We start from the raw sequence: 25,437 nt of genomic DNA, 5'->3' as shown, positions 1-25,437 counted from the left end.
CCTTTCATCCTTTTCCGTTTGATTGAATGTCTTGGTCATACACATGACTGGCCACATTGAGTCTCTCAAGGACAGTGTTCCGTCTCTGACTCTCACCAGCTCCAACTTACCCACCTTATTTTCACCCATAAGCATTTTGAAAAAGAAGAGCAATGAGGGAAGTAACCTTATCAGATATTGAAACAACTTATAAAGTAAAATAATTAAGATGATGATGTATTGGTCGAGGTACAGACCGATAAACAGAGATTCAAGAAAAGACCCAAATTCAAATGGAATTTAACACATGATAAAGGTAGCATTTCAAAATAGCTAGGTAAAGATAGTTATTCCCTCCCTAGACAGTGTTGCGAGGTGATGGGAGGGAGAAACCTGGATCTTGACCTAATTCTTTACATTGTATTGAATTCTACTTGGATCCAAGATTTAAACATAATAAAATGAAACCATAAAGGTACTATTAAAAAGAGTTAGTATTTTAACAGTTCTGGAATGGGAAAAGTATAAAAATTATGCAAAATTCAGAAGCCATAAAATAAAAATGCAATAACCTCTGGTTTAAAGACACACACACACACACAGGCACACGCACGCACACACACACACACACACACAAACTCAAAAAACAAATGCCACATTTGGAAGGCTATCCATAACACATTTGACACACAAAGGGCTAACATTTTCAATGAGTACAGACGTTTTGCACAGGAAGAAAGGGAAAGACAAACAGAAAATAAAACAAGAGGCAGAAAACATAGGAAAAGATGCCTAACCTTACTCACAATCAAATGTAAATCATTTCTCTTCCACTAGAATAAAAACAATGAAAAGTCTGGAGATGAGAAATTTAAGGCCACCAGGACTGGGCACCTTCCTTAGGCTCACTGCCTTCTTTTGCATGTGGCCCTCCTGCATGTGCTCACAGGATGGCTGCTGCACCTCCAGGCATCACGACCAGGATCCAGCAGAAAGAAGGGGGCAGGTAGGGGAAAGGCAAAAGGTTTCTGCTCCAGAGTTCGCTCCCTATCACAAGTTTTCTTGGAAGCCCAATTCTGATCTCATCTCATCTGCTAGAACTGTCCTGGGGCTGCCTGGGAGGATGGGGAAGTGAGTTTAAAAAAACTTTTCAAAGTAAAAAGTATACCACTTGGGGATTTTCACAAAGTGAACACACCCATCTGACCCGCACCCAGATCAAGAAACAGTGGGAACTACCTCCTTGCAACTGCCCACGTGCTCCTTCCCAGTCATTGGAGAAAGTGAGCATTTTTAATGGGTAACTTCTCACTGTGGCCAAAATCGGGTTAAGAAAGAAAAAGAGAATATCAGAAACCAGCAGTCTGTCACACCCATCACTTTATATATTCGCCCAAAGGCACTCTTATCATCAGTTTCCCCAAATCTTTCATTCTCAGTCCAAGAAATTTTATCTTAAGAGACAACAGTTGAAATTTACATTTTCTGTAATTTCATATTGCGAGCCTGGGACCAAGAACGACAATCTGGCCTGAACGGGAACTTTCTGCAGCCGCAGATTCATAGGTGGATGCATTGAGAATGTACCTGTGGGATACTGACTAGGTCTGAGTTTCGAGAGGTCTGTAAATACAGAGACATCCTAGAGAACCATTAGGGACCCCGTCCCATGAATGGGATGAATATGGGTAAATCTGCAATTCTATACACATGTTTTTTAGAAGTGAGAAAACCCACAAATAAGATAGATGTGGCCAACTCTTAGAACAGAATTCAGAATTTATTCAATATTACAGTATGCATATTGGAGAGAACATCTCTGTTATGTACAGAGGCCACTTTTCTCAGGGCTCCCAGCCTACTGAACATTCTAACATTCATCTTGGAGAGAATCCCTGTTTGCAGGAGGCATCTGGCAGCATTCCGACACCGCACGGCATCAGCTAATTCGCATGCAGTAGAAACGCTACAAATGCGATAACTGTGAGGGCTTTCAGGAAAAGTAAAGCTCATTCAACGTCAGAGAATTCACACTGGAGAAAAACCATATTCACGTAATGGCTGTGAAAATGCTTTTAGACAGTGCTCAGAGCTAATTAGACATCTGGGATTTCAGAGCGGATAGCAGCCCTGGGAGCAGAATGGATGAGGAAGAGCCTTCAATCGGAGTTCTAGCCTTAGACAATGTCAGCTGATTCATCCGGGATGTGAAGCGGGCGTGTGTGATGAATGTGGGAAGCTGTCTAGGGGAAGCGTGGAGTATGCTGAACGTCAGATCATTCATGCTGGAGAGAAGCCTGTGAGTACAACCAACGTGGAGCGTCATTTGGGGATAGCGCAGCCCTTTCTCATCTTTGGAGAATTCACAGGAAACAAACACTCTCGTTGTAAAGATTGTGGGAGAGCTTTTAGTCAGTAATCAGGCTAATTCATTCTGGAGAAAAACCTTGATTGTGGAGACTGACGAAAAGCCTTCAGTTCTTTTCCTTATTGGATTTCAGAGAATCCTTAGTGATATATGGGGAAACTTTGCCGGGGTGGGGTGGGGTGGGGATTCAGGGTTTATTAAGTATCGCATTAAAGCATTAATTGCATTAAGAAGGGGTTTAAACTTTTTGCTTCTTCCACTGCAACCAAAGCTTTCATTTCTGTCCCTGATTATCTCATAGAATTTTTTTTTTTGTCTCTAATGACTTATCTTCCTTAAGGAAGGTAAGGAAGATAAGCTTATAAGCTTGCTTTTATAAGCTTAACTTCTAATTCTAGTAGGTATTCAGTACATTTCTGCTGAATGAATGAAGTCATGCAATAGGTAAACAGCAGAGTCGGCCTGGCTTGGGCCTTCGGGGTCAGGACTCCATAAGTCATGTAGGGCGTGTAAGGACTGCGTTGAGGGGGCGAGGCTTACTGGCAGGATCTGGAGGTTACAGATTCTACTAGGACTGCAACATATCCGTGTTCGGGCCCCATTAACTCGAGGAACTTCTACGGGCCACATCTCTTTACTGCTGAAGACTATTTTGTGATGGGAAAAGGGGGTGGTGATTTTTCTCAAGTCTGAATGTAATGGAATCATTCGTATTTGAAGGCTACATTAGGAGGATGCCAGTTGCTCTTTGTTTTGTATCTAAAACTAGACATTTAAAGAGGAAGGGCTACAGTTCTTGAGTTCAACTTCTCATTTCATGCGGGAAGGGTCAGGCACATTTTCTTGTGTTGAAGCAACACGAAAACCACATTGCTTGATGGAACCTGGATCAGAAGAAAGCTTCATCAGGGTCTTATCCACCGACTGTGTTCTCTCCTCCCAACCTAACTCCTTACCCCTAGCCTAGGATTCTGGGTCTCCTAGAAGACATCCTTGCTCACCACTATATCTATTCCCCAGTTGAGGGAGAAGAGATTCAGGTTGTGTGCATTTCTGGCTCCTGGCTTTGCACAGAGAAGACAGGAAGAAAAGGTTGAGAAAAAAGGGACAGGTGGAAAGGGGACAAAGAATGGAGAAAGTGGGGAGTGGCCACAACTCATGGCACCTTATTCCCAAGAGGATATGCAATGTCACTAAGGCTGGCTGGAGAGGAACTAAAGGGCTTAGTTTTGCACCAGTTTAGTTCTAGCTGCCATACATTTCTTCCAGCTAGTACGTGGGGCTCATAAAATCCTGCTACATGAGACTGGCCTCCTTCCCTAGAATTCATCCAACCCAACCCACCACTTGCCCATTCCAACTTGCTGCTCCTTCCGTGTGCCTTCCGTGGCCTTCTGGCCCGTGCTTAGGCTCTGCATCCCAGGGATTAATACCCCCCCCCCGCCCCTATCCCACTGATTTGTTCTAAAGTTCATCATTAAGCCCCATTTTAGAAGATGAGCCCCATTTTAGAAGACATGCTCATACGCCTGAACTTTCCTGAATCTTTCCTTCCTTGTCGGTGCCCTGTAGGCCCTGGGGGTTGGAACTAAGTGCTAAAGTTGCTTGCCTATGTAGGCTGTGGCTAATCTTGACTTGCATTTCCTACCATGCAAGTAAGATTTCCAATGTCTAAACTTGGGCTGATTTTCCATTTGGAGCTACACCAAGAGCCATGGGGCTCTAAGGAATTGATGACAGAGAGGTTCAGAGGAGTGCTGTACTGGTTAAGAATGCCAAAGGCTGCAAATAGCAGAAATCTGCTTAGAAAATAAAGACATTCAATTTAGCGATCAATAAGACTGGAAGTAGGTGGTTCCAGGATAGGTATAGTGGCCCAACGGTATCATCAAGGACCCAGGCTTTTTTTGTCTGTCTACTCGGCCAAGCTTGGTATGTTGGCTTTTTCCCTTGGTTTTGTTGCCTCCTGGTCTCAAGATGGCTGCTACAGCTCCAAGTATCACGTCTCAAACATCCCTGTTCAAAGCAGGAAGACGGGACAGGCCTCTTCACTCTCTCTTCTTTAATCAGAAAGCAAAATCTCCCCAGAAGGTCCCCCAGCCATTTCCCTGTAAGTTTTGTTGGCAGAACTAAGTCACGCGCCCACTTCTAAGCCAACAGACAGCAAAGGGAAGAAGTTACGAGCTTGCTGCAGTGCAACACATGGGGGGGGGGGGCGGGGCAAGGCAGGCCTGGTGGGCCCGGGCAGCAGGGCGGCTCCAGGGCTGGCTCCTCTCTCTGCCTTTTTCACGGAGTCCCAGCTCTGCTCAGGTTATTCCCTCCTTTATCTTCTTCCGCAAGAGGCTCATTCTTCCCGCAACTCGAAATGCGTTTTCTCCCTGTCACAGCTTGTTTTGCTTTTCTTCAGTCTCCAATTTTCCTCCTCAGTGTAATTCTGGCCAGCACATGTCCCTACTTGCCCTCATGACATCGTGTCACACACTGCCTATACGGTCTGATTTGGGGGTTCAAATTTCCTAAAAGGGGAAACTGCCTGGCCTGACTGGCTTCCTTTATATTTTTGAGTCAGGTAACTTCAAAAGTTGTTGGCCAGCCTATAGAGATCCTGGTCCTCTGACCTGCCTGTGTGTGTGGTGTGGGGAGGGTGACAGAGAGGGGGTCATGTGATACAACACAGACACCTGGCGGGGGCGCTGAATGAGGCCGCTCCCCACAGGAGGGGCTGTGTGTGTGTGTCGGGGGCAGGTGTAATGGAGTGGAGAAGAGCAGAGACATTGGGTTCCTGGAGCCCAGGGAAACAAGATAAGAAGATCAGGCCACTCTACACAGAGAGACGCCATATGGCAGAACACGGAGGCACCAGGCACAGGAGGGAAAAAGCCATTTTTGGACATTTCAGCCCCATTTTAGTGGATGCCATGTGAAGGAGAGGAACCTGGCTGGCAGACAGAACCAAGGCCCTTGACTTATGGCCGCAGTTGAACCTGCCCAGCCGAATCCAGATGTTCGGGTCACCCTATTTAAGGGTGATAAGATTTGGTCTTGGGATAGTCCTTAGAGGAGTGATTTGAGAGGGTGTTCTGGAGATCCAGTGTAAATGACGTTCCAGCTATACACATTCAAGTCAGGAGCACGAAAACCCAGTGAGCAGCTGTCCTCCTGCCCAGAGACAGCGGCGTGCGTGAGCTCGTAAGCCTCGGGTAAGCAGGCAAAGAGGCAGCTGGCAAGGGCCCTCCCTTTCTCTCCTTATTGCTCAACAATCTGCTCACATTTTCACCAGGTTCGAGGTTCAGCTGTTTAGAAGCAGCCTTCGCTTTCTAGGAAATGCAGTTCTTATGGGCAGTGCCAACACTAGGCACTAACTCTTATCAACCCCACCACGAACATTTCTAACTTACTAGCTTTTAAAGAAATTTAGAAGAGAGTGCCACGGCTATATAAATCCCTGGATATATACACAGAATCTGTCCCCTTTTTTGGTAGGGGAGATAGAGATTTTGCAGCTAACAAAAGACAAGGGATGTTCCTGCATTTCGTGCTTGGGACCCAGAGCTTCGCCATGTACGAAAGGATGATGCACTCGTGGCGGGGGTGGCACAGGTGGGACCTTTCAGTACAGTCGTCAACATCCGTTCTCCTGGTTACCTCCGCGCTGGTAACCTTGGTTGCTGGTAACTACGGGAGCACTCAGTGCCAGGTGTTCAGCGAGGCACTGTGAATACAGAGATGCTTCAGACATAGGCCTTGTTCTCAAAGAGCTCCAACTTCATGTTGAGGGTGGACCCTGAGCCAGCCATCCCTATCCAGGACACTGGCGAGCTCTCCAACATCCTGATTTCTTGTTTGTTCCCTGCCTCCCCCGCTCAAGGTCACTCCCAAGGTTAGCGCAATGCACGGCAGCCAGCAACGCCTCCCAGGCAGAGCCGAGGCAATGGGGACCAAGCATCTGCCACCTTATGGTCATCAGGGCTAATCTGGCTTCCGGGTCGGGGGGAAGGGGTGGCAATAAGGACAAGGTGACCTTCCTCCTGTGTGACCTGGAGGAGAATGGCCGACAACCATCCCAGAGAAGGCAGGCTATGTCTTCAGTCAAGGGTAAGCGCATCTCCATCTGAGATGGCCCTGAACCACAAATCCATCTCTCTGCGTCCACTGCGGTGTCCACAGCCGCATACAGTCGCCAATCCCCAAGTCGTCCAAGTCCCTCGGTGCTCATAGGTGCCGTGGAAAATACAAAGGACAAGATGTGGTTCTTCCTTGAAGAGCTTTCTGTCTGTACGAGAAGAAAAAGGCATGAGAAGGCCACGAAGGACCAGAGCATTACCGGGGTGCTAGACGGGGCTCAGGGGCAGTGGATCCAGTGAGCACAGTGCAGGCTGGGAGCCCAACCGCAGGCCTGCAGGGTCCCAGGAAGGCTTCATGAAAGAGGTGGGCTTTGGGCCAGCCTTGAAGGGTGGGCAGCATTCGGAGGGATGGTGGTGGCGGCTGCATTCCTGGGGGAGCTGCACGTGAGCCATGACCGTGGGTGCTCAGAACATGGTTCCCTCATCACCCCCTTGTGAAACAGAGGATTCAGCCAGTGGTTCCTCTTCTCGCTGCTGTAATCACAACAGCCAGAGGCTAGAGGGTTCGTGCAGGCATAGAGCTTTGTGTGGCTGAAGTGGGGGCCTGTGACACTCTCATTTCCTACGGTGTCATCACAGCGTGAGGCCAGGGCCAAGGACATGCTGTCAGCACCTGTGCTCAGCCTTTGTGCCAAAGCAGCATGGCGGGGGCCATCCTGGGGGACCGCTGCTCCTCAGAGGCCAGGATCTGGAGCCTTTATGCTGAAGGTATCATTTTGGGAAACCACAGACTCTAAGCCCAAACCTCGCTCCACCGGCATGACACACGTGGCCAAACACTTGGACCGGATTCTGGCAGAAGATCAAAGAATTCATTCGGCAGAGGAAATCTTTGGATATTCTGAATAAGGGGAAATTTCCATTCATCTCGTAATTCATACTAGAGAGATTCCCTATGAATGGTACCAATGTAGGAAAATCCTCCAAGCGAGGCAGCCACTATCACAGTTGAGAACTCACAGGGGGAGGGCTGGGGGCACGGGAAGCAAAGACAGCGCAAACAAAGAGCTCAGCCTGGAGCCCATCACACGGGAGAAAACCTATATCCTCATGAGCACAACGGCGCTCTGAGAAAACACAACCCTCACCCAACAATGGCTAAGCCCTTCTGCAGATTCATTCATGTAATGAATCAGGGGTGGTGATCATTTCAAGAGAAATCAGCCCTCATTCATCACCCGAAGGTTCCAACTGGAGAGAGGGCAGATGCTCGTCATAAATGAGGGGGCTCTTGGGGGTTCTCCGGCCTCAGGAAACACGGAGACCATGCAGGGCCCCAGGAGGACTGTCAGAGGGACCTCAGAGCACATGTCGTATCAAATGGTCATGGAAGAGGAGAACATGATGAAAGGGCAAATTTAGAAAACGATTTTGTTGGAACGTGCACTTTTAGCACCTGTAATGGAACGACAGACTTGGGCTGGAAGGGATGCAGACACCCCTTGGGAGAGAGTCTGCTCTGGGGACACGGTCGTTCGCTTGCAGCCCGTGGCGTCCACTTGCCCAGGGACCTAGTGCTGTGCAGGGGAGAAGAAGCCAGGCTCCGGAGCTCTCAGCAATTTCCTTTTCCACAGGGCCTCGATGTCGATGTTTCTTCATGGTCCCTTCTCCTTCCTCTCCCCTCAGTAAAGTCCTGGCCTTGTGTCTGCCACGTGCCCACCTGTCACTGGTGCTGCTCAGGGGGCAGGAGGCCATCTGCCCACCAAGAGTGTGATGACCACCATTTCATCTGACAACTTGCGAACACGCCCCAAGGGATGCTGCTGTGACCTGTCCCTTCATTCATTCATTCATTCATTCATTCAACAAATACCTTTCAAGCATCTCCTCTACTCTGTAGCTGGCACATTGTTTGTGTTGGGATAAAGGACAGGGGAAAAGGAGGTGTCAGCCACAAGTGGCTCGGGCCACCCTGGGGAAGAGAGAGGGGAATCAGGAAACCAGGAGCACCTTCGAGACTGCAGGGGTGTCTGTGTCCCTGGTTTCAGAGGGGGGCTTCGGAGAGAGTGCTGGGGGGAGGCAGGGAGGAAGAACTCTGATCTAATGACTGCCTCCCACGTGACAGGCTAGCATGTGCTGTCTCCGAGCCCCCTGCGTGTGTGGCATCCGTGGTCCCCACTTTGTAAATAAAGAAAATCAGGTGCATGCACAGCTAGCAAGCGGCACAGCTGGTCTAGGTCTGTCTCACCCCTGATCCCAGTGTCTTCCCATCACCACAGGGAGAGAATGGGTCCTTTAGTGCCACCATTCCTTGGGCGATGTTGCCAGAGGCCTCGGGGACAGTGGGAGGCCCCTGGTGAAGCGGGAGGAAAGGGGATGGAAGGGGAGAAGGGGGACTGGCTTTGGTAGACTCTACTTTAGGGAGCAGAGAAAGGCACACTCATTCATTCACTCCTCCCTTTATCCACTAGGCAAATCTCTCCCGAGCCCTACGGAGGACCAGGCGCTGTGCTTCGGTGCTGGGGATGTGAGTGAGGAAGACGGACACGGGACTTCTATTCTAGAAGGAGGCAGGCGATCCAGGAGGCTACGCGTTTTGAAGGGGAAGCCAGAGGAGAACCCTAACCTCGACCTGCACCGCTAAGACTGACTTCTGGGAAGGGCTGACGCGTCAGGTAAGAGCTGAAAGAATAAGCATCAGCCTGGTGTGTGCTGGGAAGCGCCTTCCAGAGAGAACCGCGCCGGCAGGTCTGTGGATGATGAGCCGAAAGAGGGCCAGTGTCATGTATGTGAGGAAAACAGTGCGAGACATGGAGGGAGGCGAGGAGGGACCAGGTCATCCAGGGCCCTTAGAAGGAGCCCAGACTGGACCCTAAGAAAAAAGGGAAGCCGTGAAGAATGTTAATCGCGGGGAGGCCCTGAGCAGTCTGCAGTTTATCCCTTCCCTCGGAAGCCCAGGGCTGCAACGGCCAGGAGAGAGTTGTCCAAGGATTCGTCTAAACTAGGGCAGATGTGGTCAGAGTGAGCGTGTGAGTTCTGTCCTTTTTCCTCATGAACCAAGGAGGTTTCCAACAGGTGCGGTGAGCCGAGTGAGCAGTAAAGCTAGGGCCGAATGCAGGTGGCTTGATCCCAAGGAGGAAACCTCTGGTGCGTGAAGGGCAGACCTGAAGGTCCCCACAAGAGCTTTGGGACGGACGTGCGTGGGCAGGCACCCCCCTCCTGTGGCCAAAAGAGGTACTGCACCCGTGTTCCCAAACAGGCCAGGCTCTAGGTTCTCGCTGGGGAAGCCCAGTGAAATGAAGCTGGGGCTGCAAGGAGCTGTGGACCCCAGGAGGTTTCCACCTGTTTTTTTGTTTGTTTTTTGAGAAACCTGAACAGTGGAGAAAATGTATATATATGCTTAGAAAGAAAATGCTAGAAAGACACTCAGTGTTACCAGTGATTCTGGTATAGGTGACTAAATTTTTCATCGCGTTTATACGTATTTTAAAACTTGGTCATGTATTACTTTTGTTGATAAGAGAAAAAAATGTATTTTTTTTTTTTTAAAAAGAGCAGAAGTGACAGAAAAGTGCCCCAAGGGGTTACTGAAGTGGAGGCCAGGTGGCTAGTGCGAGAGCTGAGTGGCTTGGTGAGAAGCTGCTGCCCGGGCAGCCCTGGGCATTTCACACCTGTGGAGCATGAGCCACGCTGAGAAGGTCCGTGCTGGGGACCAGGCTTCCTGGAGGCTGTCCTCCTGGCCGTTTCTCTCTAGCTGCGTCCTTCAGCTCACACGCACCCAGCCTCGGGGTCCCTGCCCCTCTGCCTTTCTCGCATGTGCTCATCCTTCTCCCATCAGAGTAGCACCCTCCTGACCTGGTCTCGCAGTGGCCCCAGCCGCCAGGTTCTGGGTGACCTGGAGGTGTATTCCACACGCTCACACTGGAGGGTTCTCTTTTGCGTGGTCTCTGGCTTGTAATGAGGGCTGGGTCTGCTCAGAAACTACAGCCACGCGTGTTCTATCCGTGGGGTCTCTGCCTGGACAACTTTTCTGGCTGGAGACAAGCAGCTCACCTGGCCGGCAGTTCTGGCCACTCTGGTCACCTTCCCAACTCCTCTCTTCTCTCTCCTGCTTGAAACTCTTCTCTGGGGCGGGGCAGCTCCTCGGCCTCCCCTCTAGGAAGTTCCCTGATGCTGGTCTAAGGGACTGGATCTGGAGGGCCAAGGACACAGCCCCCATCATTGCTAGGGTCATTCTTGACTGGAGAAGTTCCCAAGGAGGCTCACTTGTGCCGTGGGAGGGTTACATTGCAAAGAAACTCCTCAGGAGCTTAATTTCAGAAACCTTCTGAAATACGTAAAATATGTTTTTAAAAAAATCAAATAAAACCCCTTCATTATAGAAATTTTCAATCCCACTAAAGAGAATATAATAATACAACGAACTCTCATGTTCCCATCACCTAACCTTCATAGCTATTCATTTACTGCCATTCCTGTTTCCACCACACCTCACCACATTTTGTGTGTGTATGTGTCTGTGGAGTATTTTAAAGTAAATCTCAGACAGTATATATTTTTTCTGATAGGTAACTCAGTATGTATCTCTAGCAGATAATTAAATTACACTTGACGTTTGGGGGGAATATGTATGATAACAGAATAGTTTAGTGATCTCCTGTACCCATCTCCACCTCCAGTAGACACCCAGCCAATCTCCTTTCATCTGCTCTCCCCTCTCCCACTACAATGGATATTTTTCAAGCAAATCTCAGACATCATTTCACCCATAAAATCGGCAGTATGTGTCTCTAAAACGCTTTTCCTTTTTAAAGCATAACCCCAATATCATTATCACAACTAAAAATTTTAAACAGTAATTCCTTAATATCATCCATGTTCACATTTCCCTGATTTTAAAAAATTTCACAGTTGGTTGTTAGAATCATAATCCAAATAAGGTCTACAGGTTGCATTTGGTTGATAGTCTCTTCAGGTCCACTTCCCTCTTAAAAAATATATTTTTTTAAATCTAGTAATTTGTTGAAGTATTTCAACAGTTTGTCCTTAGAACGGAATGACACAATGCTCGAGCACCAGTTCTGTGCCAGGCACTGTGTTTTGTGCTGGAAATAAAGGCGTGAGCAGATCTGGGGCAAATCACTGACTCTCTCTGGGCTTCAGTACCCGCTTCTTTAACAGAAGAGGATTGGACTAGATGCTCTCTAAAGGCTCCACTCTGATTCACTCGGATCCCCATCTCATCTCTAGGATCCACCGTGTGGGTCTACGCGAACCGCAGTCAAACTTACTCCCAGGGAACCCTCGCCTTGACCCTACCGAGCGGCGCCGGTGGGGGCAGGCCGGGCCGACACCCTACCTTTCTGGGCGGCCGCCCACCTGTCGGGGTGCTAGGAGGTCGAGATAAAACGGGAGGAGCTCGCCCGGACGCCGGAAAATCGCTCTGACCGCTGCAGCGAGCTGTAAAGGCAGAGACCTTGCGCACGGGCCGGCCCTGCCCAACTACACTTTCCACAGCCCTCTGCAGCCAGCCGGTTACCACGGAGACGGGCCGGGATAGTCGGCTCTGAGACTGTCCGTGGCCTGGGCCTCCGGGTGGCCGTATGCAGAACAGCCTCTACCCCCACGGCTTCCAAACGGGCCGGCCACGCGCGCCCGCCACCCAGCCCTTGATTCTGGGGCCCGAGGAGGCAGAGCCATTTGGTTGGGTCTGGGCCGCCGGGAGGCTGAACTACATTTTCCAGAAGCCTCCGGGCACGCTCACGCGGGGCACCGAAAAGGTAACATCGAGTTGTTGCCAAGAAGACCAGTCCCGGCGTATTTGGGCCCCTGAAGCCCGTGGACAGAGGAGTTGGAGACAGAGAAGAGGGATAGAAGAGAGAATGAGGATGGGAAATTCGTTTAGAAAGCAACATAAAGAGTACACTCCTGTTTAACTTTGTTTCCACCAATGCTCAGGGCCAGCGTGAGCATCGCACAGCCCTCTGGGAAATGCAGATGGCGCTGCCCTAAGGGCCATGGGAAATGTAGTCATTGATTAACAGCCACTACCTCGAGCACCTACAGTAAGGATACGGGATTGAATCCTCCCTGCTTCTCCCTTCTTTTCCACTCAAGCACAATATTTACCTCCCCAATGCATACAGAATCTCTCCCTTTCTCTTCGTGCCAACCCTCAGTGCTGTATTTCAGACACTCCCTTAAATCTGTTCTCACGGCCACCAAAGTAATTGTCCCTGCTCTCTTAGGGCTCTTACACAGCTAATAGAACCAAGTCCACATTAACCAGCTGGCATGTATATTTGACCTCTCACCTACTGTCTCCCACTAGTCTCCTCATATGTAAGAACCATTCTCTTTAGATTGTTCATCTCATTTGTGATTGACATCTTAAAGCCATTGCCACCATTTTTTAAAAATGCAGAGCACAACTTCTTGCTTTTAACAGTTGCCCCCCCAAAAGGGTGATACATTCCAAGTGTAGCTGGATTTGCAAAATATTCTTGAAAAGTACTTGAAATAGGTTTCTATCAGTAGAAACCAAGTTCCTCATACTTTGATAAAATTAGGATTTTATTTCTCTGAACAAAATATTTCATTACATGATCTGGTTAATTCACACCTAGGTGTTTTCCAGGTCTTGTAAAGTCACACAAAAGATTAAAACAAAAAACAAAAACACGATGGTTCTTGTATGAATGACTTATCACAAAACTCCGGTAGGATTATAAACAGTCTTAATAGATTTTTTTTTTTTTATACAACACTTTGAAAGTCTAAGATCTATACACTTGATCCAAAGAGCTGTAAGCGTGGAGTGAATCTGCCTGAGGCTTTAGAGAAAGGAGGCATACTTTTAAAGGCTATCAGAAAGCCCAGATAAGAATGAACTGTCATGTAAGAAGACAGATGAGGTGTTGCCCACATCAAAGCACCAAGAAACTTTCCTTGTGAAGTGGGAATACTTGGCAGACAGAACATTTCCATTAGCTTTTAACTTCGGTAGGAAGAATGGCCCAGATCATAAACATAGAGAATTATTTAACTGATAAAGCCATTTAGAAGTCACAGTCAAAAATACGTAATCTCTTAACATTCAAAAGCAGAGTTTCCATCTTCCTCATTTATTTAATTTCTTTGGCTTTGGTTTTTAAAATGTAGAATCCTTCATTTCTTGCCTGAGGAAAGAGTACGTTTGTTGAAAAAGCATCAGCCAAGGCCAGGATATTCATGTAGTTCTCAGGAATCAGGTGGGGAAGGCTGAAGTCAAGATCTAGAAGGGCCACAGTTCAGAATGATTTTCTCAAGTGGTACCAATGCAGTTACCTTTTCAATGGGTATCAGGAGCACTGCTCTTTTATTAACTCTTATATGTTCTCAGTTACCAGCAAAGCTCCATCTGTTGTTATAGCAACTTAGCCTACACTTTGGACATAAGGGTCTTCTGGTATTCCAGCAAATGTATAATGATCTCCAGGAGCTTTCCTGAACAATTTTGAGATACGGACATTCAGGTTACAATATAAGTTGTAATTTTCTTTACAACAGAGCTTCAGAATAATACTTGGTCATTTGATTGGTTTCAAGAAATATGATGCTATATATATCTGCAACATACTTGCAAACCATTTTCTGGGTGGTTTAGCTCCAAAAATGGTTATTTGCCCTGCTGTTGTTGCTGTGGTTGTTATTGCTTTACTAGGTTCAGTCTCAAAGGGTGAGACTCTTAGCCAGGTCCACTTGTAGACTCATCTGCCCAGTTACACGAGACAGTGGAAAGAGTGGGGGCATGGGATCCAGTTCTGTCCCTGTCCCTAACTTGCTGAGTCACCTTGAACTAGTCATTTGTCACCCCCCCAAAACCTGCTCCTCCTCTTCCATTAACGCCTCAGTGAACAGCATCTGTGGTAGGCTGAATAACGGCCCGCAAAGACATCAGGCCCCACTCCCGGTAACGTGCACATCCTGTAAATGATACTTTGCTTGGAAAAAGCGTCTTTGCACATGTGACTAAATTAAGGATCTTTAGATGGGGAGATTATCCTGGGCCCTAAATGCAATTATAAGTATCCTTACAAGAATGAGGTAGAGGGAGATTTGAGTCAGATACACAGAGGCGAAGGCAATGTGAAGATGGAGCAGAGAGAGATTTGAAGATGCTGGCCTTGAAGACTGGAGTGATGGAGCCACAAACCAAGGAATGACAGCAGCCAGCTCTACACTCGTCCTCCTTCCGATCCAGCCCTCACACTGCGGTCAGAGGGGCTTTTCTACCATGGAGATCCGACCACATCAACCTGCAGTGAACATCCTTCAGTGGCAGCTCAAACCCTGACACCTTGGCCGGGTGTAAGAAGCCCTTCACCATCTGACCCCTGGTCCTCTCTCCTCACCCACACGCACACCCACCCACCTCCACTCCCCTCCTCTACACACTCCACCTCACTCACTCAGACACTCCCTCCTCCACACAGCCTTGAGTGACGATCCACTACCGAGTTTCCCACACGTCTGAGCTGTTTCATGCTTCTGTGGCTTTCATGTGCCTTGTCACATCTGTGATACAGAGAAAAGAATTTTAACCATATGCCAGCACACACAGCAAAAATCATTGTGCACTTAGAAAATGGTTCTGTGACACTGTAAATCAGAAGTAGGATTCTAAGAGCAGCCGTCTTATCTTTCCCTCAAAAGCACTGACGGTTGAAACCACTTCCCTAAAATTCCACATTCAACGTACTTGTGTCCCAAATCATGTTTTTCAATGCCATTAAATGTCCATCAATAAAAATATAATATTTCAACATAAATTGTTAGTAATTGTAATATAAAATTGTAATATAAAATTCCCAAATAAATGATTAAGTGGAATATTACGCAGCTGTAAAAAAGAAAAAGGCAGCTCTGTATATAGTTACACAAATCCTCCAAATAAAAAAAGTGAAAAAAGTTGTAAAAAAGTGTGAATAGTTTGCTACTGTTTCCATTAATAAAGCACAATCGTATGTGCACAGGAACGGGGTTTGGGGACAGGGAAGACAGGGAGACTTCTTCACTAAGTGGTCTCTTGTAACCTGTGCACATGTGGCCTCTTAAATTTTAAACATTTTTCTCGATTCAAGGGCTCACAAGGGTTGTACTCTGGCTATGAACATAAATGAAAGCTGCTGGGTTAATTTTTCTATTGAGCTCTTGGATAATCATTAAAAATCAGATAAAAATAATCTCTGTTTTGGAGCTGTAGTCTCAAGATCAATTATTATTATTGCAGCTATTACGTAAAGAAGATTTACTACAGTTTGCATTAACGTAATCTTGTGTTCCTTGCAAAAGTTCCAACTGAGAGCAGGTCAGGCAGAAGGAAATTAACCTGGGCCTAAAATGTGCTCATGGATAATCCAGGCAGTTTACTAAGAGTTGACTGTAGTTCAATCTAAATTTACCAGGGGGGCTTCCCTGGTAGCACAGTGGTTAAGAATCTGCCTGCCAATGCAGGGGACATGGGTTCGATCCCTGGTGCAGGAATATCCCACATGCTGCGCAGCAACTAAGCCTGTGTGCCACAACTGAGCCTGAGCTCTAGAGCCCATCAGCCACAACTACTGAGCCTGTGTGCCGCAACTACTAAGCCTGTGTGCCGCAACTACTGAGCCTGTGTGCCGCAACTACTGAAGCCAGTGCACCTAGAACCCATGCTCCACAACAAAAGAAGCCACCACAATGAGAAGCCCATGCACCACAATGAAGAGTAGCCACTGATCGCCGCAACTACAGAAAGCCCGCGCACAGCAACGAAGACCCAACGCAGCCAAAAATAAATAAATAAAAATAAAATTTAAAAATAAATAAACAAATAAATAATTTACCAGGGAACTGTCATTATCTGCCAACACCACTCTCTCAAGCAGACTGCCCACACAGCTGCATTTCAGCCCTCTTCATTGTTAAGAGTGAAACGCAGCCAAGCATATTTTTCATCTCTTGTGTCTCTACTTTTCTTCCACTCTCAGTTGAAAAGACCTACATCTAACTTTTTTTTTTGGCTGCGCTGGGACTTTGTTGCTGCGGGCAGGCTTTCTCTAGTTGCAGCGAGCAGGGGCTACTCTTCGTTGCGGTACGCGGGCGTCTCATTGCGGTGGCTTCTCTTGTTGCGGAGCACGGGCTCTAGGCACACTGGCTTCAGTAGTTGGGGCACGCAGGCTCAGTAGTTGTGGTTCATGGGCTTAGCTGCTCTGTGGCGTGTGGGATCTTCTGGAACAGGGATGGAACCCATGTCCCCTGAGTTGGCAGGTGGATTCTTAACCACTGCGGCACCAGGGAAGTCCCTACATCTAACTTTTGATCTACTTAATATATTTTCAGGTTGGCTGTAGTAAAAAATTCAAAAAGTACAAATTATGAAAGAACAATAATTCATAAGATCACTAAAACAAACTCACTTGTACAATAAGCTATAAACTCACCATATTTGCTTATCCTGAGCATTAAATCTTTTGACTAGTTTTACAAATGGTTGTTATGACAACAAAACATTGTTTTTCCCTGTATTACATGAAATAATATTTAAGAATTAAATTCCCCTGAGATAATAAAAAACATTTTTAGGAGATGTATATGTATTCCATCTTCCAGTGTGATATGGTGTCCAGATATCAAGGACATCTAAATAAAAATAAAATCTTGGAGAGGTTAAATGCTAATATTTTTCAAAAATATCCTAGGCAAATTGTACAGATTAAGGAATGAAAATCACATTTAAACCAATCTACGTGGATTAAACTACTGTTGGTATCACTGGGCTATGACAGTTACAATTCCACAACTTTTATAGTATGACATAATGTGAAAGGGAAAAAAAACCACCTCAGTTTTCCAGCTCTCTGGAGAGATCTGGGGAAAGGAATCAGAATTCAATAACAGGAGTTTCTCAGCTGAACTGAAGACAGAGAATAGATGGTATGAGTCAACTCCCTGGCTGACTGTTACCTTTGGCCAAATAAGGAAAATGTCTTCTACAGCCAAAGGGAGATGAGAACCTTAGTAGGTGGATGGATTTCAGATCTGCACTGAAATTGACTTCATTTGGGATGCGGAAGCGTCTAGGTGAAGGCCGGTTAGGTGATAATTGACATCTCCTCCCGGTCTCTGCTCTCAGACACTGAGTTGATTATGCTTCTTAAATACTTTATGAACTCCATTCTGATCTCTTCTGGGTCATCCTCAAGATTTGAGTGCACCAGCTTCAGCTTGTTCAAGGGTGGCGCTTAAAAAGGAAAATGATGTAATTAGGCATGAACTTTTAGTGAGGGGCTATTTCTAGCTCCAAAGGACCTGAGTCTTTTATATTTTATTTTTAAAAAATATTTATTTATTTATTTGGCTGAGCCGGATCTTAGTTGTGGCACGCAGGATCTAGTTCCCTGACCAGGGATCGAACGTGGGCCCCCTGCATTGGGAGTGAGGAGTCTTAACCACTGGACCACCAGGGAAGTCCCAGGACCTGAGTCTTACAGGAGCCAATTTGTTTAACTTTCCCAAGTCCAAAAATAAAGTTGTGCCTTGCTTGACACAATTTAACAGAGAAAGGTTTCATCACACTGCCACCTGGCAACAGGATCACAGCTCTCCAAGCCACTTCCAGGCCTTCTTTGTTCTTACACCAGAGGAAGGCATTTCTGAATTTTGAGTTGTTTTTTATGATCACTTTGACACCTCTGTAATGGTGTGTGTCACATGCAAATTGGAGCTTAAAGGCAAGTCAGGAAAGAGTGTCCCTAATAGTACCGATGAGTGGCTAAAACCAGGTTTTTTTCCCCTCTTAGTGTCTGCCTACTTTTAAAGTGTCTGCATGCTGGCCTGGATGGTACAGCAGATCTTCCAACCCAGCAGTTCTGATTTACGTGGTAAGAAAAACAAATGTCTAGGACACAGCAGGTGCTCTTTAACTGCACAGGGCTGCTGGTTTCCAAGACACAGGGCAATATACAAATGCCCAGAGCATTTCAGACTACAGCAGAAAGGAGAAGTCCAGGCTCCTTACCCAAAGCCAGGTTTCCTTTGTCACTTCCAGAGCCTGGTTTGTGGTGTGCAATTAACAGACATTGAGTATCCTGTAAAAACTGCTGCTGGACGAAGCAGGAATACCACATCTCAATTTCCTTCAGGTGGCTTGGGATGTCAGCATTGAAGACGATCACCACCCCGTGAGAGTCCTTCATCAGGGCTGGCCAGCAAGACTCGAACCTGCATGGCAGAAAAGGATGCAGCGTGAAGGGTAGGTGGCTCTGGTTTCTGCATTTGTTTTGTTTTTAATTTTTATTGGAGTATAGTTGATTTACACTGTTGTGTTAGTTTCCGCTATACAGCAAAGTGATTCAGTTATACATATACACATATCCACTCTCTTTTAGATTCTTTTCCCATAGAAGTCATTATAGAGTATTGAGTCCCCTGTGCTAATATAGTAGGTCCTTATTAGTTATCTATTTTATACATAGTAGTGTGTATATGTCAATCCCAATCTCCCAATTTATCAGCCGCCCGCCACTTTCCCCCCTGGTAACCATAAGTTTGTTTTTTACATCTGTGACTCTATTTCTGTTTTGTAAATAAGTTCACTCGTACCATTTTTTTTAGATTCCATGTATAAGCAATGGTTCTGGTTTCTAACTGTGGACTCTGAAAATAATGTCTAAGTATTAATCATGAACGGATGACCTCTCACTATATCATAACCCAGTCACTAAAGTTTCAAGAGCAATGCATGTCATCAGTAATTGATGGAGCCCCTAACACATGCTAGGAAGGGCGCTCGCTAGGCCCAAGTCCAAGGTGCCTGGCAGGCAGCTGATTTTTGAATCATTTGATGGAACAAATGCTCTAAAGGAAACGTACTTTGGATCGCCACCACAGTCCCAGAGCTCAAATTCACACCCCGTGCTTTTGTCGTTGCTGGTAACTTGTGGGTTCTCAAATTCCAGGATCCTAAACATAAAAACAAGAGCAGCACCTCTCCTTAGGAAACGTTATACTTTGCGGATGCCACCAGCACCAAAGTCAGGGGTGGGTGATGGTCAGGGACTCCGTGGGACGCGGATTGGTCAGGGCTCACCTCACTCCTTGGGTTGGGTTGTATTCGGTGATGTCAGAAGATTCTGTCAGGAAGTTGGCCAAAACAGTTTTTCCACTCTGTGAAAATGAAGACAGTGAAAGATCGTTGCTGAAGAGCAGAAAAGTAAACCATAAGCAGGCCCTCCAATAGCCAGCTTGGACCCAGGTGGGATGCAGTAGAGGCCACGGCCACCCTGAGATCACCAGGGCAGAGGGCTCTCTCTGGTTGGGTGGGCACAGCCTGCTCTGGGTTGCAGGGAGCACAGATTTCAGTGCTGGCTCTGCCGCTGGGTGACTTTACCTGCTTCCAAGCAGAGGGAATAGCTAGTTCAAAGGCACCAGGCAGGAATGGACGTGGCACATTTAAGGACTAGAAAGGCTGGTAAATTAGAAGAGTAGTAAGGGAGAGGGAGATGTGTATGTGCAGAAATTATTTTGTTGTTGAAGCTAGGTAATGGATACTAGGGTTCACTGTTCTCTCTCCCCTTGTATATGTTTGAGAATTTCCATTTAAAAAAGATATCTATGTTTGTTTTGCTTTTCATAATTCCGAGCATATTGTTGTTACTTGCCTATTTAACAGTTTATGTCTTGGAGAGCTCTCTGTGTCAGTTTACATGGATTTGCCTTATTTTGTTTCACTGCTGCACAAAGTAAGAATGTACCTTAGTTTATTCAGACATTTGCTCATTGATGGGCACCGAGGGTGTTTCCATCTGTTCAATATTGTATAGGACTCATGGGGAACGTGGAGGAGTCTTTAGCTACAGTAGCTTTTGAGAAATGTAATTGCCACGCTAAAAGCTGTGCACATTTAAAATTGCAATCCCAGAATACTCCTTTCCCTGAAAGCATTCTAACACTGCATGTTATCAATATTCTAAACTTTTCTCATCCAAACTGATGAGCAAATAAGTGCCATCTGTTTGTTCTGTGTTCTGTGACTGTGCGACTGAGCATCTTTTCATACTTATTGGTCAGTTGTATTTCTTGTACACAGACTTTGCTACATTATCTTGAGTTGCTTCTCTTTTCTTTATTGATTCTTAAACTTTCCTGTATGTTCTACCTATGAATCCTTTCTTTGTCATGCATTTTGCTAATACTTTCCCCTGGCTTTAACTTTGCTGTCATTTCTTTTAAGGCTTCTTCATTTTTGTGTTGTGTTTAAGACCTTCCCTGTCACAAGATTAAAAACATAGCTTTCCATATATTCATCTACTACAGTGGTTCCCAGCAAGTGGTCCCTGGACGACCAGCATCAGCAAAATGCAAATTCTCAGGTCCCTCCCAGACCTACTGAATCAAAACTCTGGGATAGGACCAGCGAGTTGTGCAACTGCCCACCAGGCAATTCTGATGGGTGTTTAAGTTGGAGAGTTATTCATTTACTACTTCCACAGTTGTTCTTTTACACATTTAGCTTTTTGGTCCATCTGAATTTTATTCTTGTGTACGGTGTGAAGTACACAGGTAGATTTAATCCCCCGCCATCACCACCCACATGAAAAGCTAATAGTTCCAAGACCAGGTAATAGTTCAGTCTTTCCTCCTGGTTTTCTTGTTCCACAGACATATCTCATTAGGGACAGCCACAGGCACAAAGGAGAGTCATGAGATGTAGGCTCTGATTCCATAACGCCACTCACTACCTTGGGCCTTCGGGCCTTAGTACAACCGGGTCGAGGTCTGGGAACACCGAGTTCACGGTGAAGCCAGCGGCGCACACCAGGATGGGCGCGGTGGGACTGGGCTCCCGGCTCCTGGGCCCCACCCCCGCCCGGGCCCCGTTTGCCGCCCCGCCGGCCCAGGCCTCACCTCGCAGGGCCCCACGAAGAGGATCTTGGCCTTCAGCATCGCGGCCCGCAGCCCGCAGACCCGCCGGAGCCCCAGGCGCTGCCAGAGTTCTCGCCGCCGTCAGGGCGGAGCGGAAGCCGCCGCGCCAGCCGCCGCGCCGGTTGGCTGCCTTCGTTCCCATGGAGACGGGAGCGGTCGCGGGGGCCGCCGGGAGTGGGCGGGTTTCTGCCGGGGGTTGGGGACCGGCCGGGCGCCCGAGGGGCTCTGGGGTGGTCTGCCGGCTGCCTGGTGGGCGGCGTGGGTTTCGGGTTGGAGGTGGGCTGCAAGGCAAAGCAAGACGGTAGGAGGGAAGTAAAAAACCCGGATCCAGATTCGCTTGTGAGCGGGGGAGCCCGCAGAGCTCGCGGGTTCCCAAATCTCCTTTATTCCTCCCCGTAACCCCGAGAGCTCAAACGGGCCAAGTAGCTGGTGAGGTGGGGTTAGAACCAGGCATCTGACGCCTATATCACTCTGGCATGATACTGTCCGCATTGAGAACGGATTTATCATATCCCTGGCCCAGTCTAGAAAAGGTCAGGGAGAAAAGGAGTCTCTGTGGTTCACCACTCACCGTCATTTGGATAATCTGGGAGAAACCAAAAGGATGATAATGCCCCGGCCTTGTTCACGGGCGGTGCAGGTGTCTGAACGCATTGCTGCTGAGTTCAGTCACTAGGTCAGTTTTAAATTACGGAGGCGGAGCCGGTCCAGAAATTTGGGTGAGGCCATGAAATTGTATGCTAAGGGTGCCAATACAAAATACGCTAGTCCCCCAAAAGTGCTAGTATAACAACTACAACAAGAACAACAACAAAACCAAAATAAATCCAATACCAAACTGCTTTGTTTTGCAATACAAGGTGAACTGGGACTTCCCTGGTGGCTCAGTGGTTAAGAATCCGCCTGCCAGTGCAGGGGACACGGGTTCATTCCCTGGTCTGGGAAGATCCCACATGCCGCGGAGCAACTAAGCCCGTGCGCCACAACTACTGAGCCTGCGCTGTAGAGCCTGCAAGCCACAACTACTGAAGCCGGCTCGCCTAGAGCCCATGCTCCGCAATAAGAGAAGCCACTGCAATGAGAAGCCCGTGCAGCGCAACGAAGAGTAGCCCCCGCTCGCCGCAACTAGGGAAAGCCCGCGCACAGGAACGAAGACCCAACACAGCCAAAAAAAAAAAACAAAACAAAACAAAAAAACAAGGTGAACTGTAAGGAAGAGTCCGCCTTAAGTTCAAGATGTCCTTAACTGATTGATTGAATAAATATCTTTTGAATGCCTGCTGTGTGTTTTTCTAGGTACTGGGGATGTGCCCATACCTCTTGAAGCTTTCGTTCCAGTGGAGTAGATGGATATTAAGTAAACAAGTTAATAAAAAAAGTACTCTCAGGTAGAGACAATTTTAGATATTGGTAAACACTATGAATAAAAATAAATCACTAAAGAGTTAAAGAGTGTGAAGGAGCCAATTTTGGATGGAGTAGTCAAGGCAACACCTTGGTGCAGAGGTGACATTAAAGCAGAAAACTGAGTAAAGAGAGGGCGCAAATAAAGCATGTGAAAGATCTAGGGTACGAGCAATCCAGCAGAACAGCAAGGGCAAAGACACTGAGGTGGAAATAAACGTGGTATGTTCCAAAAATGGCCCAGAGGGCCTGTGACGCCGGTGCAGGAAGAGTAAGGAAGAGAGTGGTAGGAGATGCTTTTGGAGAGGTTGTATAAGACTTCGGGGATTCATTCTAAGGGTGATTGGAAGCCTGTGCCAGGATTGTATTTGGCTATGTGTCATAGAAACTCCACCACAGCAACTTAACCAAATAAGGGATTTATTATTTTCTCACCTAACAAGGAATCCAAGGATGGGCATACAAGGGCTGATGCAGCTGCCTTCTCCTTACTTTCCTGACGTCTTTTGGCTGCTCCACCTTTGTGTATTTGCTTTCTAGGCAGGAACAAAGGAGAAGAGCAAAGGTCAAAAGATATAGAGTACTACAGACTCCCTTTTCTCAGGAAAACAATGGCTTCCTTAGAATCCCTATCCAGTGATTTCTCCTTCTGTCTCATTGGTTAGAACTGTGTCACGTAACCTCCATAACTGCAAAGGAATCTGGGAAATATAGATTGTAGCTTTGCACATTTCTTTTCCCAAGAAGTGGGGCCCAGAGTGGGAGTGGGGGTGGGGATGGGGAGTTGATATTGGCTAGGAAACTGGCCAGCCAAAAAAGTCATCATGGAAGATTCTGAGCAGTGGATTGACATGATCTGACTTATGTTTAAAAGTGGTCACTGGCTGCCGTGTGGGACAAAGGGGACAAGCGTGGATGCATACATGGCAATTAGGAGGGTATTCAGGTAGCTTAAGAGAGGGATGATGGTGGTTTGGCTAGGGCAGCAGTGGAGGTTGGATCTGGGACACATTTTGAAGGTAGAGGTAGCAGGAGTTGCTGATGGATTAGATGTAAGGGAAAGAGGAGTTAAGGATGAGTCCCAGGACATTGACTTATGAATGTCATTATTCATTGACATGAATAATGTTTGCCATTTCCAGACTTGGGAAGACTGGGTCAGGGTTTGTGGTGGGAGATTAAGAGTTCTATTTTGGTTATGTTAGTTTTGAGATACCTGCTAGTTGTTGAGGTAGAAATGGGATATAAGATTCTGTACCTGATGTGTGAGGTGAGGACTAGAGCTATAAGTCTGGACGAGATACCAGTCAGCATGTGGAATGCCATTAAAGCCAGGGACTAGATGAGAACATGTAGGGGGTAAGTGTTGGCAGAGAAGATAAGTGTAGACAGATAGTGCCCTGGGACACTCTGCTCTTTAGAGGAGAATCTAGCAAAGAAAGCTGAAAAGGAACGTCCAGAGAGGCAGGAAGGAAACTAGGAGAGTATGGCATCATGCAAGCCAAGTCAGGATGGTGTTGCAAGACAGGGAGTGATCCATTTTGTCAGATGCTTCCAAGAGATCCAGAGAAGTCAAGGAAGGTGAAGAATCAACCATCAGATGTGGTGGAGGTCATTGATCATTTTTTAAAAATACTTTTCACTTACTATCTTTAAACACATGACCACACATACATATAGCTTTGTAAAAATGGCTAAATATGATCATGCGTTTACTTTCTTTTGGTGCAATCTCCTTTTTCTTTTTTGTTTGGCTCCCTTACCTCGCCCTTGACCTCTCCCTTTCCCTCTTTACCGCTTGAAGTTTTCATTCTAGTGAAGAGACAGACAGTGAGTAAACTCCCAACGGAGAGGCTATGATTACAACCTGGGGTGCATCATTCAATATTTTTCTCCATACATCTCATAAATCCCCATTCTACAAGGCTCTAAATACATAGAGATCTGTAACAGGTTGCTAAAAGGTGACTCTATCCAGTTTTGGCTGAGGCTTTAAAGGCTGACAATAGGTGTTGCGTGTCTCCCAGAGTCTAGTCCCTTTCTGTAGAACTTAAGCACATCACCTGGAAGTTATCAAAGAGTCATGAAATTGAAGAGGGAGAGAGGGAGAATTTCTTTGAAGAGGGTGCTGTTTGCTCATCTTGGGTCAAGTGAGACATGAGTCTTCAGAGAACTTGTATCCCCTGGCATTTGGGGAGGCCCCTGTTTTCACAATGCACCTTTGAAGAGTATGTGCTTGAATCCTTAGATTGGGGTTCTGGAGGAAGAGGAGTGATGCATTCTCAGTTGATGAAAAATGAAGATGGAGTGGAAATAATCTGGATGGAGGGGCTTTGTATTTTGGGTGTGAACTAATTTGACTGAAATAACAAAACTATATTCCAGTGTGAAGGTTGACAGTCTAGAGATGGTACGGCAGCGCAAAAATGGCCTCATGCACCAGGTTCTTTACACCTTTTTTTCTCTGCTGTCCTAAGGTTTAGTCTTTGTCCTCATGCTTGTTACCTCATAGTCACAAGATGGCTGCTGTGCCTCCAGGCATCATGCCTGCAATTAAGGAAAGAAGAAGAGGGAAGAGCATATGCTTTTCTGGTTGAGTCTGTCCTTTTTTAAAAAATTAACATTATTTAGTTATAATTTACATATAATAGAGTATACCTATTTTAAGTCTTCTTT

The 25,437-nt window shown here is 46.7% G+C and overlaps 1 protein-coding gene and 1 long non-coding RNA gene across 8 annotated transcripts in view; one reads left to right on the top strand and one right to left on the bottom strand.

Annotated features, from left to right (window-relative positions):
• LOC309613301 overlaps positions 1 to 10,732 on the top strand; it is a 36,174-nt gene extending 25,442 nt beyond the window's left edge. Inside the window, exon 4 of the long non-coding RNA XR_014235633.1 lies at positions 8,883 to 10,732. This is a non-coding gene — a long non-coding RNA (uncharacterized lncRNA). The remainder of the gene's footprint in view (positions 1 to 8,882) is intronic.
• IFT22 (intraflagellar transport 22) lies at positions 1,741 to 21,482 on the bottom strand. Of its 7 annotated transcripts, none has more exons than XR_014235627.1 (7): positions 21,340 to 21,482; positions 19,523 to 19,599; positions 19,306 to 19,395; positions 18,452 to 18,654; positions 17,398 to 17,674; positions 11,771 to 14,967; positions 1,741 to 6,620 (listed from the first exon to the last, which is right to left on the bottom strand). XR_014235627.1 is itself a non-coding variant. In XM_082359968.1 (5 exons), exons 1-5 carry the CDS (start codon positions 21,376 to 21,378, stop codon positions 17,526 to 17,528), a joined length of 558 nt encoding a protein of 185 aa, XP_082216094.1. In that variant the 5' UTR covers positions 21,379 to 21,482; the 3' UTR covers positions 16,807 to 17,525. The 7 variants fall into 7 exon arrangements, 1 of the variants encoding a protein (XP_082216094.1); XR_014235628.1 differs by having other exon boundaries at positions 11,791 to 14,967; XR_014235629.1 differs by having other exon boundaries at positions 14,862 to 14,967.
• Between the last annotated feature and the right edge of the window lie 3,955 nt (positions 21,483 to 25,437).

This window comes from Balaenoptera borealis, assembly GCF_965194805.1.
Source record: "Balaenoptera borealis genome assembly, chromosome: 16".
Classification (NCBI taxonomy): domain Eukaryota; kingdom Metazoa; phylum Chordata; class Mammalia; order Artiodactyla; family Balaenopteridae; genus Balaenoptera; species Balaenoptera borealis.
Note: the sequence above shows the minus strand (reverse complement) of the source record. Positions and strands in the feature narration are given on the sequence as shown.

Excerpts from the sequence above, each read along its gene's own strand:
- IFT22 (XM_082359968.1), bottom strand. The coding sequence starts at position 21,378 with ATGCTGAAGGCCAAGATCCTCTTCGTGGGGCCCTGCGAG. Across the intron at positions 19,600-21,339 it reads TCTTCGTGGGGCCCTGCGAG|AGTGGAAAAACTGTTTTGGC; the intron begins GTGAGGCCTGGG and ends TCATTTTCACAG. Across the intron at positions 17,675-18,451 it reads CAAAGGAAACCTGGCTTTGG|CGCCACCCTTGAACAAGCTG; the intron begins GTAAGGAGCCTG and ends TTCCTTTTTAAG.